Below are 15045 nucleotides of genomic sequence, written 5' to 3'. Positions count from 1 at the left end.
TTCTCTTACCCTGGGTGCTTCTTCCATCTCTGGCTTTGGCAAACAGGAGAACTATGGTTCAGCTCTACAAAGAGAGAGTCCCATGTGCTGTGCAGGACTCGAGGCCAGCCTCATCCATCTTCTCAGCTTTCAGCTTCTCCAGTGCTTCAGTAATTAGAATTATCAGGACTGAAACACTGTGGACATTATTGCTGCTTAGTGTGAAGTTAACAAGAGAGCCAGATTTATGACATTCTGGCCAGACGGAAGATTTATTAAAAAAAAAAAAAAAAAAGTTATAAATGATTGCCTAGTTCCAGGGATACATACTCCAGAATCTTATTTTGCCAGAGACTCCACATGAACTTTAGCCTCTAGGAGAAATCCGCCTGCATTTTTCTAACTGAAATACCAGTCAGACCAGTGGCGGGATGCAAACTAACATGCATGAAAAATAAAGGTTCAATGACCCAAATCAATTATGTTTTAAGGGCACTGCTTTGGACTCAGTAGGAAATATTTTAAACAGGAAAAAGAACTAAATAGGATCATTCATTGAACTGACCTGGAAATGAGACAGAAATTTGGTAAATAAGTTCAATGCAAGCCAGTTTTATGTACCAATTAATAGAAAGAAATAAAGACGAAAAGAAAAAGAAAGAAAATAGATATTTCTTAGACTCAAATAGTGTTTCAGACTTCTGTGTACTAAAATGAACAGTGCAATAAAACAAAAAAAAAAAAAAAAAAAGAGAGAGAGTGAGAGAGAAAAGCTATTTATAGAAATCCTGAAACCATATCTTTATTAAAATAGGATGTCCCACAGCTCTTCTGTATAAAACAAAAATAATAATTCAAAGCAAGAGCATCTTCTGAAGATCAGAACAAGGTACTGTGGCTGAATTTTAATTTTTAAGCACACAGGCACAAGTTAGGGAGAAACAATGCTACTGCATCAAGATATAAGAATATAGCTACTCTCCAAAAGGGCCAAACATCCAAGCTCCTTGCACAGTACCTATCTGCCAAGGTATATTGTAAACACAATAGGAAGCAGCTACATCAATTAATCAAGATCTAAAGAAAATAGGAAAGACCTATAATTTTTCTTTTTCTGAAGCAAAAAGTACTTTCAAAAACAGTGAAGAGATTAATAGACACTGAGCTTCTTGCCAGCAAAACTTTCAGGTTCTTTGAAGGTGCCTTATTTGTCTTGACTGGCTTAGGTTGTTGGGATAGAAAGACAGTCTTGTGTGCATATACAGTGCTTTATAGTGACATATAAAGCAAAACCTACCTGGACCTAAATATCCCATTAAAGTGTAACTAAAATAACCTCCACATCTGGCAGCTGGGATTGAAACCAGATGTGTAGCACATCTGGAAAAGAACTGGGCTGCTGCTGTCAGGCACTGAGCTGTCTGTGGGATGTACTTTTCAATTGTTTGGAGAGACTTCATAAAGTTTATCTATTTTGCCTGCACTTTTCTTAAGGCAGACATGGACCAGTAACATGCTCAGACCAATTGTGTGGCAATTTTAAACATTTGAGAATTTCCATGTCCTTCCCTCCCCAATCAGAAGTGCATATTTTGCTGCTCCAGTTGCATAATTTACTGATTCAGCTGCATGCTTGGTTGATCTGGCAGGAGACTAGTACAGTAGTTGAGATTCTGGATACATTGCCAATTGTGCAGTGTGCTTTGTTGATCGGGGCCGTAGAATTTAATAGATGAAATTTCATACTTTACTAATCAGGCCACATTCTTTGCTAATTGAGGTGCATATTTTAGTAGTTGATTATTTTTTTTTAATCCTTCACTGATCTTGGGAAGGATCCTGCTCCCTCTGAAACCAGCAGGAATTTTGCCATGGTCCTCATCGGGAGCAGGACTTTCACTAAAAGGTCAGTATCGCTGAAGATTTCCTAACAGAAAAAAAGAAAGGCTTGATTTTTCTTAAGCCAGCAAGTGAACAGAAGCATACTAGGTGAAAGATGGCACTGGCACAGAGACCTCCTCCATAGGGATTTGATTAAACAGATAATATTTTATGGACGTACAGAGACCTGGAATTTTGACTATGTTATTCTTTCATCAGGCTTACATTCTTCCTTCAGGATAAACAAGCCACTTATCTGCACATCTTGTTCCATCTGATACAGACACACAGAAGGAAACATCATACACCTTATCTCCAAATTTTCTTTCATTTGATCTAACTCCTATTTTAAAGTTGCTGTAGTCCTTAGTAAATGGTTCCAGAGAGAGCTCTATTTTGCTACAAAACCTGTTTCAAACATCCACGCTACCCAACAGCATCCCCAAGTTCCTCAACTCTGACTGGCAGAGACCACCTTCCTGGATGAAAAGAGCAGTTCAGTCTCCCATACATCAAGCAGACTTTACTCTTTCCAAGGGAGTTTCTTTTTTTTTTTTTTTTTTTTTTTTTTTTTTTTTTTTTGGTACTGCTAACTCTGTACCAGAAGATAACTCATTTCTCATAAATCTTTGAAAATCTTTGAATACCTTTTTTCAACAGCTAAATTGAACTAGATTTGAACCATCAGTTTAGAATGGGATTTTCTCCTAGCGTAGCAACACTGTCAGAATGTAGCCAAAAAAAGATAAAAATAATGAAGCCTACACAGCATAGTGCAGTCCTTGACAAGTGGAGAACAAGTGCAACTTAATCAAAAAAATAACAAAAACAGGGAGCAAGAGATGTACACACATGTCTAATGCACAGATTTCAATGTCACATTTAGGAAGATAAGCAATAGAAAGTGCCTAAGTTTCATTCTGCAAAAGAAATTGCCCTTCATGTTTAGAGACTATGGGCAACATGTTATCCAAAGAATAATTGACATGACAAGAAGTCATGTCTGGGAAAGTAAGTGGGAGGTTGCTGCTGCTTCATTAAGGAGGCAGTTTCTTTTCTATGGTACCTGTGGTCAATACGTAACTAGTTCAGATATTGTCTGATGGGAAATCAAGCAGTCCTGATTTCAGAACGAGAGAACAACAGAAGCTGACTAGGAAACAGAAAGGGAAAGGAAAAAAAAAAAAAAAAAAAAAAAAAAAAAAAAAAAAAAAGCAAAATTAATAGAGCTTGTTGACACATTCAGTGTCCCACTATTACAACTCGCACCCGAAGGCACACGACACAGCTAATACTTGTTCTGCCTCATGACTGCCCAGGCAGAATTAGAACAAAACTAGCTCAGGAAGGATGTAATAACTTTGGGCAGCAATCAAGTTATGTACTTTAAGTACACAGCTGGATGAGGGAGTTGTTCATCTCCAGTAACAAGCCCAAGAGGAGAGAGTAAGCCTGCAGATTACATGATGCAATTCTGAGTTAAAAGAGAGAGAAAAGATGAAAATCCGCAACCATACAATTCAATGGATTTGTGTGCACCTTCGTGAAGTTAATACTTAGTAGTTCAGTGCCAAAAATGTGGCTTAATTAAGGAGTTCTCAATGTAGCTATCTTCCTAGGATACCGAGTGAGATAAAACATCTTCGTTTAAACCACGAAGTCATTGCTGTATTCATATGTGCTGTGGCAGGGAGTTGGTGTATCAGGCTGAATTACAATGCTGTTTTCCACAGGGAAAGCAACCCCCCCACACTTATTTATTTATATGTAACGAAAGATGTACATTCATGGAATATCTTTTATTGCATAGTGGCTCATCCTTTGTAGATCTAAGAATCCCTACCAGAGGTGTCAAATCCTGCTCCTATCAGAGTCCACAGGAAAAGTCCCCGCTGTGTCAGCGGGACCAGGACTGCTCACCCCTCCCAAAGCCCAGAGCCCCGGTTTGCTCTGCAGCTGCTCCACGTTACGGGGTGCTCTTTGCTTCCAACTCTGCCTTTTCCACCACCGCTCTGCTTCCCCCGGGGCTCACCTCGTGGCTCCCAGCTATGCCAAGGTCCCCGTCCTGAGAGCCGCCAGGTTCATGGTTCACCTGCTAGCCCTGCTACAGACGAGGTACACAAGCCTGGAGCGCACAGGGACAAGGCACAGCGCGGTTGGTTTGGCTCCCTTATGCCAGGCTGCCCGCTCCTTAGGGATGCTTTTGGGCGAGCGCTCCCATTTCTGCTGGCAATGCCGTTACACCGGTTACCGCGGGGCTTGCATAGATGCTGGCAATGCTTTGCCGTCCCGAAGCAGAGGGGGCGACCCAGACGCGGGCCGTGCCTCCCGCTGCCCTTTGGACTCGAGAGGCGCTGCCGACCCCCGCCGCCGGCCGGGCAGGGACCGGGGGGCACCGCTCCGCATCCCCTCGTCCCGGCACCGCTCCGCATCCCCCCGGCCCGCCGGATCCCGATCCCGGGGCACCCCCCCCGTCCCGCCGGGGGTCGCGGGGCTTTACCTTGCCTCCCGCCCCGCCGAGGCACAGCGCCGCGGCCGCCGCCAGGACCAGCCCCGCACCGGGGAAGCTCCGGACCATGGTGCGGGGAGCCGAGCCGAGCCGTGCCGTGCCGAGCCGTGCCGGGCTTTGCGGAGCCGTGCCCCGAGCCGTGCCGTGCCGAGCAGTGCCGTGCCCCGGGCGGGCTCCTCTGACAGCGACCCCCTCCCTCCCCCGGCCTCCCCGCCCCTCGCCCCCTCCCCCGGCCGCTCCCGGCCCCTGCCCTCCCCCGGGGGGCACCCGCGGCGCGGGGCCGGGCAGGGAGCGGGGGTGGCCGCTGCGAGCCCCCCGCTCCCCAGGGGGGTGCCCGGCGCTTTTTGTCCTCGCCGGGTGTGGAAAGGGCCGGGGCTGGAGGCGGCCCGGCCCCTGCGGGCAGCCTCCCCCAGCGGCCTCCCGGGGAAAAGTGCCTCCCGCCGCCGGGGGGGGAGACGAGGGGCAAAGTGCGCCCCGCCGGCACCCGGAGCACGGGCTGGAATGATCAGGGGAAGGGGAGAAGGGAGAAAGGCCCTTTCCAAGGAGGGAAAATCCCTTTCCAAGGAGGAAAGGGAAGGACTGCTGCCAGGCACCCTAAGGAGCCCCTCGGCCTTTCTGGAGATCATGGCAGGGCAGGGGAGGCTCCTCGTTCCCGTGACATTTTGTGGTTTTCCAGGTCAGAACCTCTCCTGTACCCTTTCCAGTAACAGACACGCTGCAGTGAGCATCAGCCAGCCCTACAGCCCCAGCAAGCAGAACATCTTCTGTCCGTGCAGGTGGCAGTGAGCACACGTTGCTAGCTTCAGTTAATTCCTGTGCTCTATAGAAGGAGTTGCAATAGTTTATTTTAAATGTAAAAGTTTTGGTGAAAAGACTGCGGTTTTATGCTTGGAGCTGCTTTTTTGTGGCTCGGTGACACAGACACTCCCCAGTAAGCAGCTCATGGAGCCCTCAGAGGCTCCAGCTGCCTGGGGGACGCTGCCAGCCCAGGTCGTGGCAGGGTTTGTCATGCCTTCCCCAGAAAATTCCCATGCTGGCCCTATTGGACAAAGGACACTGTCATGGCAAGTCCTGAATTCCTCCTTCCCAACAGGCAGGGACTCACACGGCTTTCAGAGGACAGTGTCATCAGTGGAAAATCCCTGGATAACACCTTCTGTTGGGGTCCAAGCAGGTGCATGTAGTGAGCATGAAATTGGAGGGCTGACACCTGAGAAAACCAAAGGATTTTTGTCATAAATACATGGATGTACTTTGTATTTGACTTTCCGTATTGTTCTCTTCATCGTGTAAATTGGAAGTAATGTCTTGAATTTATACTTTTTAGTGAAAGCGTGAGAGGCTGTGCGCAGGCACTGAGGCAGCAGTCTCACACTGACTGAGGCCGACACTGAGCTCATCTGGAATCCTGGGCTACTCGCCACAGGTTTGACACCCTTTCTGTAAAAATAATGCTCAACTTCCAAAGAGGTGAAATAGATACCCACATAATCCTTGCAGTGCCTCTGAGCTGAAGCTGCCTGCTATCACTTATCGTACAAACTGGGGACACCTGGAGAAAATAATGACATGATTAGCCCAAGGCTCATAAGGAATCGAGGACAGGACTCTGACTGTTCTGTCTGCTCACTGCCCTCTTGGACCATGCTGTATTTGCTAGGGCAGATATACCCCTTCAGTGGAAGGGCACATAAGCAATATCATGGTAGCTAAATTGGGTTGTTTATTCTCCTTGCACTGAAGGCAGAAGATGCAAATAATTCTTTCTGTGGTCAATTCTTATTTCACTGTTTTCTTTTCAGGGCAAATTTTGTGTAAATGGTGTTCTCGGGCTATGACCTTGTCAGTCGTTTACTGTGATTGCTCATGTTCAGATTTACATTTTGCTTCTCCTATGTGATATTTCTTTGAGTTACCTGTCAACTGAAAAAGCAGATGTATCTACATTATGTCTATTCTGAATAAACACAGAGCCCAGGACACCTGGCATCTCTGGCAGGAGAGGGGGGTATGGAGAGCAAAGGGATTTTTTCAAGCAGAACACTTCTGCCTGAAGGGCAGTCTGATCTCTGTAGCACAGCACTGTGGCGCATTGCTTTTCTTAACACTCACAGTTAAATCTCAGGGCAATGTCACCATAAATGCATGTTAAGCTTTCAAAAATCCCTGAAACAAGAAATCTACTTTTTTTTTCCACATGAGGCTCAGTGTGACAGAAGCAAATACAGAGATTCCATCTGCTGTTTCCTTCTGTTAATGCACAGTTGTTGAGGACATAAGTCAAGGACTAGCTGGCAGAAAAGGGTATTCAAAAAGTGATTTATTTTGTCATTTGGACAGGACTGGAAAAATAATATAGAAAATACCTAAATGAAAGAAAGGGAACATGTTCAAGTCTAGCAATGCAGCTCTCTTTTTAAGGATCTTACATCCCTGTTATTTGGATTCTTTTCCAGGGGTCATCTGAGTGCAGGCACCCGTAATCCTTCTGAGGCAAATAGGCTGCTGTGTGGGCTATGCTGCTGTTCCAAGCCGTAGACCTTGAAGTGTAGCACAGACACAAGTGTATGCTGATTTCTTGTGTTTGTGTTTACTCTGTTCTTGGCCTAGGAGTTTCTGTTAGTATGTCTGTGCTCTCTTATCTCGGCATCCCTTTGCTAGCAAGACCTGCCTGCACAACACTCCATCACTATGGCTTAGCAATGACTTAACACCCAGAATTCAGGACCAAACATATAGCAGTCTGCTTAAAAGTATTTTCAGCTCAGATTGGTGACCCTTTCAAACCACAGCTTTTGTGAAGATTATGTTCTATATCTGTCAGCTCCCTCTGTAAGCAGGCAGTGGGACTCTGCATGGGCATGGACAACTTTCCACACCAGGCAGTACACAAGAATAGGACCAAAAGATGTCTAATTACCTGCTGAAGGTATCAGCCATGAGGTGAAGCATGCAGGCAGAGCAGATAGTTCCCTGGATGTGAGCTGTACTCATTCCCACTGGGCTGTGGAAGAAGAGATGCAGGTGCAACTCTGTACATCCTCCAACAGGCAAGATTAGGTTTCTCCCACACTCGTTGAGACATTTTTAGGAAATTAAGTGTCCTGCTCCCTGCATTGAGCCACCTGTTGAAAAATGCAAGGCTTCCATGCTCTTTTAGTGAGTGCTTCCAAGGACTAGCCCATGCACTGTACTGTGGCATTCTGGGGGCTCCTGGGCTGCTGAAGCAAGCACTACATTGCAGTGAACAGTGACATTTATGAAGTTATTGAAGTTAGTACTTAGGATTTCTACATGTGATGGCAACACTTTCTTAACAAGTAGCTGCAGGCTGGGAAAGTCATTTGCAGGAGAGAAAAAAAAAACAACCAAACAAAAAAAAAAAAAAAAAAAACAACTTACTGTTTGCAGGCTGACAGCAAAAATAATTTATTGTGGGAAAGCTAAGCTTAAAACCACTAAAAACCAGTAATTTCCATCCTATTCCTACACACACACCACACTCTGATACATGGAAAGAGACCTTTCTGAATCCATTTCCTTAAGTATGTAAGGCATCCTGATACCAAAACTAACCTTGCTCACCCAGGGACACTATAGTGGAATGTCCCACAGAAATTAATGCAGCTCTTAGCAGTTTCTGTTTTTCAAAACAGCTGGTGTGACCAAACTGAATCCAGCTTTAAACAGGAGGAGGGCATTGGCAAGACACTCTCAGTAACAAGGCCTTAAATCTTAGTTTATTTTCTGTACGCAAGAATTCTCATCTGCAAACCTTCTGTTATACAACACTGCTTTTTATACTTTCCCAGGCTTCTTTTATGTAGAGTAGAGGTTGATTAAATCCCTTCTGAGTTCTGTTGTTAAATCAGACACACCACCGTTACATGTGAGCGTCTCCCCTGTTTATAGAAATGAGTCAGGAAAGTAACATTTTAAATACTTATCCCTTCTAAAACAGACATTATGAAAATTGTTGGGGCAGGATGCTGTATAAACATTTCACGTATATAAATAAAACATATAAGTACATAAAAACTAAAAATAAAATATTAAGGCAGTCTTTAATAAAGCCCATTTCTCAAGACCTGAGTGCTAGTTCCCTAGAATGTGTTTAATACAAAATCATTTTTTTTTGTGAGTGGCTGGGAGAGAAGAGCTGGACGCCTTAGCCTGATTGCAGTCTGCCAGTAATGGAGCTATTTATATGTGGTTAGCACAGGTTTCTTTTTTAATGAAGTTTTTGCAGACTGAGTGACACCAAATAATAGAAAGATGTAAGCAGAAAAGTATGCAATAAGCAGAGGGAATTGGAACGTAGTGCTGTCAGTGGTTAGAGAACAAGATCTCTGCTAAGGAATTATTTAGAAAAAACATGTTTGTAGCTATAATAACTGGAACTGGAAAGCTCCACACACGGGTTTTGTGCTGTGCAGAGAGTGCCACCCACTGCTCCTGCAGAGTATGGAGCCTTTCTCTCCCACCTCTTCAGTTAGTGCTGTTCTGACACATCCACACACACAGAGCTCATATTTTAGAAGCTGCAGCCTTTCCTCAAGAATGTTTACATTCTCTACAGTAAGACAAATAGGGTGAAATTCTGCAGCTCTTTGTGGCTAGACTCTGAATTTAACAGAACTGCTGGTCTTTGCTTGACCAGTCCCTTAAGGCATCAGAAAGGGCAGGGGGACAGTGTGAGGAAATATGTTTTCAACAGAGGTTATTGCAATGAGCTACTAAAATACCCTGATGGATAGGTAACTCTGCAAACACTCTGTCTTTACCTATTAATCATTAGCTCATTTCTTTAATTTGGCATTAAACACATTTTCTTTCTTTCTTTTTATTTTTTATTTTTTGTCAGAGCAAAGATGAATAAATCAGCCTTCCCCATTTAGGGGCAAGGCCCTGTAGGTTCCCAAATAAGACAATTCCTATTAAGGTCTGAAAGAGCTTGCTTGGAGAGAAGGCGGCAGGACAGCTTTGCAGGCAGCCGTGCTGCAGGGCAGAGGAATGCTGCGCTGGCTGCGGTTAAAGGACCAGTGCGCTACCTTCTGAGTTCTGTGTCTGGAGAACAGAAGAGCGCTCGGAGAGAGGAATTTCTGTAGACTTTGGGAAATGCCATTGGCTCTTTCTCTGCTGGAGACAGAGACTGCAGTGCACACAAACACGTCTCCTGCAAGTTTACAGGAATCTCTGCACTTCAAGGCCTCATGTTAGTGCCTGATGATTTTCCCAACGTTTTAAGCAACTACCATGACACCTCATTGTCGTGTTAAAACTTATTGATGATAGGTATCTCTCAGCGTGAAGAATCCCTTTTCTCCTTCAGGCAGCCTGTTTAAGCCTGTTGCAGCTTTTTGTCGTTCTTGGGTGGCAGCCTCTGAACTAGTGGTTATTTTTGTAACTGGGGGCTTGGTGCCATGTAGCAGACTACTAAGTAAAATTAGAGATACTTTGGAGATTTGCCCAAGCAATATATTGTCTTAGATGGCATGAAAATAAAGAAGCAAATGTAGACAAATATTCAAACTGAAAAACTACATTAGTGTCTCATTAATTCTTAATTTGAGTTCTGTGCGGGAGGCAAAAGTCCTGCTTTTTATATTCTTACAATACAGACAGCAAAAGATTGAATGAGGATTAGACATTCTAGTCTTCTTCACCACACTGTCCTTGGCATCTTATGTGGAAGCGTACTTGGTGAAGGCAGAATAGCTGCTGTTAGAAAAAATATAAAGAGAGTATATCCAAATATACTGACAATCTAGGCACTCAGGGGTGACTTTATCGCTCTCTACAGGTACCTTAAAGGAGGCTGCAGCGAGGTGAGGATTGGTCTATTCTTCCATGTGCCTGGTGACAGGACAAGGGGGAATGGGCTCAAGTTGTGCCAGGGGAGGTTTACGTTGAATATTAGGAAGAACTTCTTTACTGTAAGGATTGTCAGGCATTAGAATGGGCTGTCCAGGGAAGTGGTGGAGTCACCATCCCTGAAGGTCTTTAAAAGACATTTAGATTTAGAGCTTAGTGATATGGTTTAGTGGAGGACTTTTTAGTGTTAGGTCAGAGGTTGGGCTAGATGGTCTTGGAGGTCTCTTCCAACCTAGATGATTCTGTGATTCTATGATATACATTTGCTTATATTGTGTATATTTTGTGATATTTGTGTAGCTCCTTTACTGAGACTGTGAATTAGTGAACAGCAAAAGGCACATTCAGTAAATTCATTCATTCATTTCATACAATAAATTCTCTAAGAAAATTATGCTGATATGCATGTTACACAGCCCTTCTTGATCATGCTCATCTAATCTGTCTGTTTGGCCATCTCACTTGCCAGCATCACTTGGATCCATGCTTACCTGCTTTTCTACTTGCAAATAACCCTCTTCCTGAATTCATTCGTGAAGTAATGTTCTCTTCCAAATCTTGCCTTGGGGGCTACCTCTGCATAATGTTTACAGGAAAACACCCAGTTACTGCCATTAGCAATGTGTCAGGAGCCTGGCTAACAGGTTTGTAACTGAGTTCTTTAAACAATTTAGACTCGCTGATAGTGTTGATTTAACTATCTTCCTGACTTCTACAAGTCAGACAGCCTCTCATCTTCCTAGAGAAACAGCTCAGTGTGTTCTTGTTCATATTTAGGATAATTTGGGCAGGTTAATAAAAGCAAAGAGGATTATCATATCTGGAAAAGCTGACTAAGTATGTTTACACAGCAATTATATTTAGGGGGATAATATGATGTTGGAAGGCATTTTCATTATGAAAATTAAAAGGTTCAGAGAAAAGGGGCAATGATGGGAACTTTTAGAGAGATGTTTGCTTTTCCAGCCACATTTATTGACATTTTAGTCCATACAGAGGCTCTAGAAATGCCAGGAGTAAAATCCACCCAACCAATAAACTCTCCACCAACCTCAATATAAAGACATAAGCTACTTTTATCAATGGAAAAAAAAAAAAAAAAAAAAAAGTTGAAAAGTAAAGCCCACAAACCCAAGTGCAGAAGGAAAGAGTTGTGTGAAATACCACTGTGATGTGACAGTTCTTGGTATCAACCGGATTTCTGGGATGCCCAGTATCAGAAAGATCCTTAAGCCTTGAAGGATTGATTTATGAGGTAAGGCTCATCAGGAATGCTGCAAACACAACATAAGCAGGACATTTTATTGAACTCCCCAGACTCTAACCCAGTAAATGCTAATGCTTCTGCAGGAACTTGAATGAGACAGGAGAGATCAGGATGCCTAGCATGTGAAGTTAAATATGAGCACATTGAAGGATTGGGGGCAAAGGTGCTTCTGCTAATATCATAGTAGGAAATGGGTTGAAATTGGTGGAAATTAGTCACCCCTTCCTTCAAGATCAATGGAATGAGCAAACTAATTTTAGTGAGGTAAATGAAACATGTCCCAGCAAAGCAGCATGCAGAGGAGACCGGCCGCTGAAGGATGCAAAAGGCAAAGCAATTGCCCATAGCAGTGTAGGTTTGGGGCGGTTGTTTTCTTCAAATTCTGTACACGTGAAAAAATGTAAAGACTGGGAAAAAATATATATATTAAAAACAAACAAACAAAAAAAAAAAAGGTGAAAAAAAAAGCGAAACCCAGGCGCTGAGCACCGACCAAGCACCAGCACCTTGTGCCCGGGGCGGGCAGTGACAGAGGCTGGCTGGCAGCAGAGGCTCGGGGCCACCTGCCGGCGGCACCCTGCCGGTTCCCACCGCGTTCAAAGGCTCGGCGGCGAGCCCGGGGACACCTCCGGTGCCTCGTCCTCGGGCACAAAACCTCCCGAGGCTCCCAAACCGAGGCAGCTCCCCCCGGGCACCGACCGAGGCGTTTCGAAACCTCTCCAGGCCGCGGCGCCTGGGAAGCAAGCGCGGCGGGGAGGGACGAGAGAGGCTGCAAGGGGCGCGCCGCTCCCCGGCACGCATTTAATTTCCGAGCGTGAAGCAGGTGAGGCACCGGGGACACCTTCCCCCCGCCGCGGGCTGGCCCTGCCCCGGCTCTGAGGGGAGGCCCGGCCCGGCCCGGCCCGGCCCGGCTGAGGCAGCCTCTGCCCCTCCCTCCGCTGCCGGAAGGGTCCGTCAGGAAAAGCCGCCTCCTTGCCAGCCGCCCCGCCGGCATCGGCCGCCCGCCCGGCTGCCCCCGGCGGCCGCGGCTCCCCGCCGAGGGGCCCGGCTGAGCGAGGGAGGGAGGCGGCGGCGGGGCGGGCACCGCGCCCGTGGGGGCTGTGAGGCGGCGGCGGGCGCCGGGCGGGCAGGGCGGCGGGGAGGGAGGGAGAAGCCCGTTGCACCGCCGCGCCCTCCTCCCCTTCCCGGCGGAGGCAGCGCCACGTCCCGGGCAGAGCCGGGCTGGGCGGCCCCAGGTCTGCGGGGGGCTCGGCCGGGAGGTGGGAGAAGGGGGCGGCTGAGGCGCGGTGCCCGCCGCGGGGGTGGGGAGGGCGGGAGGGGCGGCTCCGGGCCTGAGGGGAGCGGGGAGCCGCCGGGGCCCGGCTCCGCGGCTGTAGGGCCCGGGGTGCCCGGCCCTGCCTGCCTCCAGCCGGGCCCCGCTGCCCTTCCGAGCGGCCGGCAGGGCTGGGGCGGTGCCGCTGCGGACCTCTGAGGGCACGGCTGGGCTGCCGCGGGGTGTGCGTGGCGGTGGGGGTGCGAGGGGCTTTGAGGCCGGAATGCGTTCCCCTTGTAATGGGGAGGGGTCACACAGGAGACCCTGCTGGTAACGAGGTGCTGTTAAATGCCCTCTGACAGTGAGCGCTGTTGTGGCAAGGAAAGGCGCTGTTCTTGGCGGGTTACAAACCCTGGAACGTCCTCTGGATTTGCAGAGGTGTGAGCAGCCTCTGAGTCGTCCTTGCCTTTTGTCTGTGATTCCTCTTTGTCACTCGGTGTGCTGTCTGTCTGCCATGTGACAGCTGTTCCTTCAGACGGCCCATTATAAGCTTTCTGACACAGAAACGCTTTTAAAGCCAAATTCCAGTGGAGGTTTTCATCTTTCTGCTCGGTGGGGCTTTCAGTTTCAGAACCGTGCCTCAGGTGTCTGGCACCTTCCAGCCTCGCCTGTATGGGCCAGGAGGCAGGGGCACTGATCTAGTCCTGTGTACCTGAACTTCTGGTACCTTCTGTGATGTCCTGGTGATGAGCAGTGCACCTGGGTGGCTTGGTACAGTAGCAGGTACACCAGGGCTCTCTGGAGGTATGGAAGGAATGTTGCTCAAAATGTCTATGTAAAAATGCAGCTAAAATATCTCTGACCTGAAATCCTCCCCTTTGGCCCCAAGTTTTAACTGGGGATTTCTGGTTTTTCTCTAATAAACAGGAATCTGTAACGTCTCATAATCTGAATTCAGTTGTCAGTATCTATTTGAACGAAATTCAGACAGCTGAAGTGACTATTTACAACAGCTTCTATCAAATTGTAGCAATTGACAAGGTTGATAACTACAGGCACAATCTGAATGCCTAGTGAATGATTTGCAAATGCTATAAAAACTGTTTGGAAATCTTCCTCTTGACTCACTGTAGGAGAAGGCCAGCACTGGGCTGCAGCCTGGGCCTTGTTCTCACTGCCAGTGCATGCTGTAATTAGTAGCTCGGGCTCTGTGCAGTGATAAGTACTGGTTGCTCTGCAGGCAAGTAAACAGTATGATGTCAGTTAAATAAATAAAAAGCCTGAATTCCCTCCTGCATTCTAACCAAAGTAATTGCAACTTAAATAGCATTAGGTCCTTCAGATGAAATATGTGGTATGAAAGTCCAGGCTGTGATTTACAGAGCAGAATGCTATTCTGAATACTGTCCAGTTTATTAAAGCAGAGACTCAGGAAACATTTCCATTAAAAGGGACAGTGATCTTAAATGAGGTATTTTGCTGAATACGATGTTGTTGCATTGTTACACTGGTGTATTAATGCAACTTAAAAAAAAATAAATAGTGACAATAAAAAAGCTGTTAAATAGGTCACTTCCTATTCACAAGCTCTGGATACTTTGTTATTGTCTCTGTTGTTATCCTGGTTCTGTGTATTGAGGTTGGTGGGCTGGTGAATAATCTGTGAGTACTGCTTGCTTTTTAACTGGTATTTTCAAAGCCCTAAGGAATGTTTGTAAATGAAATACATTTGTTTATAGAGAATGCAGTTCCTTGCTGATTACAACTTTGGCTGCAAGCCGTTTTCATGATCTCCTGGAATTATCGACTGCTGCACACCAACAGCTGAAAAGCTCAGAAAACTGCGCCTGCCTAACATCTCGGTGCTGATGTTGCTAATGGAGAGAAACCGGACTTGGTAGTTCACTTGGCAGGAAACTTAAAAGAAACACTTCCCTGCATCTGGATTGTTTTTACCATGGACTCCTCATCTGTCCAGCAGGACGTTCTGTTGGATGACAGAAGCAGCAATGGGGTGCCTCACACCTCTGAAGAACTCCTGGATTGTAAAGCCAAGTCAGATTTGCCCGTTACAGGAGATGAAATGAACAGTAAGTTATTTCATGTGAACTTCTCAACAACTTGCGATTCTCTTGTTTGGGTGATGCTTAGGGGCTTTGTCTTTGAGGTCAGGAATTTATTGTACAGTATTATGCAGAGCCGTAGCCTTCATCAAACTTTCTATGTATGAGGAAACTTTTCTATTTTAAAACTTATTATTTCAAAACAAATTCAAAGTGTTCA

At 46.2% G+C, this 15045-nt stretch overlaps 2 protein-coding genes across 6 annotated transcripts in view; one reads left to right on the top strand and one right to left on the bottom strand.

Annotated features, from left to right (window-relative positions):
• The window catches only part of LOC116496131, a 31820-nt gene extending 27336 nt beyond the window's left edge, over window positions 1–4484 (bottom strand). For both annotated transcript variants that reach the window (XM_032199039.1, XM_032199040.1), the window contains exon 1: window positions 4361–4484. In XM_032199039.1, the coding sequence (XP_032054930.1) occupies window positions 4361–4438 (78 nt within the window). In that variant the 5' untranslated portion in view covers window positions 4439–4484. The remainder of the gene's footprint in view (window positions 1–4360) is intronic.
• A 7792-nt stretch (window positions 4485–12276) lies between these two features.
• GOLGA3 (golgin A3) overlaps window positions 12277–15045 on the top strand; it is a 28816-nt gene continuing 26047 nt past the window's right edge. For 2 of the 4 annotated variants that reach the window (XM_032198720.1, XM_032198717.1), the window contains exons 1-2: window positions 12658–12745; window positions 14502–14852. In XM_032198720.1, the coding sequence (XP_032054611.1) occupies window positions 14720–14852 (133 nt within the window). In that variant the 5' untranslated portion in view covers window positions 12658–12745; window positions 14502–14719. Of the gene's footprint in view, window positions 12334–12657; window positions 12770–14501; window positions 14853–15045 lie in introns of those variants that run through there. The other 2 variants (XM_032198719.1, XM_032198718.1) reach the window with 2 other exon arrangements.

This window comes from Aythya fuligula, chromosome 17 (assembly GCF_009819795.1).
Source record: "Aythya fuligula isolate bAytFul2 chromosome 17, bAytFul2.pri, whole genome shotgun sequence".
NCBI lineage: Eukaryota > Metazoa > Chordata > Aves > Anseriformes > Anatidae > Aythya > Aythya fuligula.
This window is presented reverse-complemented; position numbering and strand designations above follow the sequence as displayed.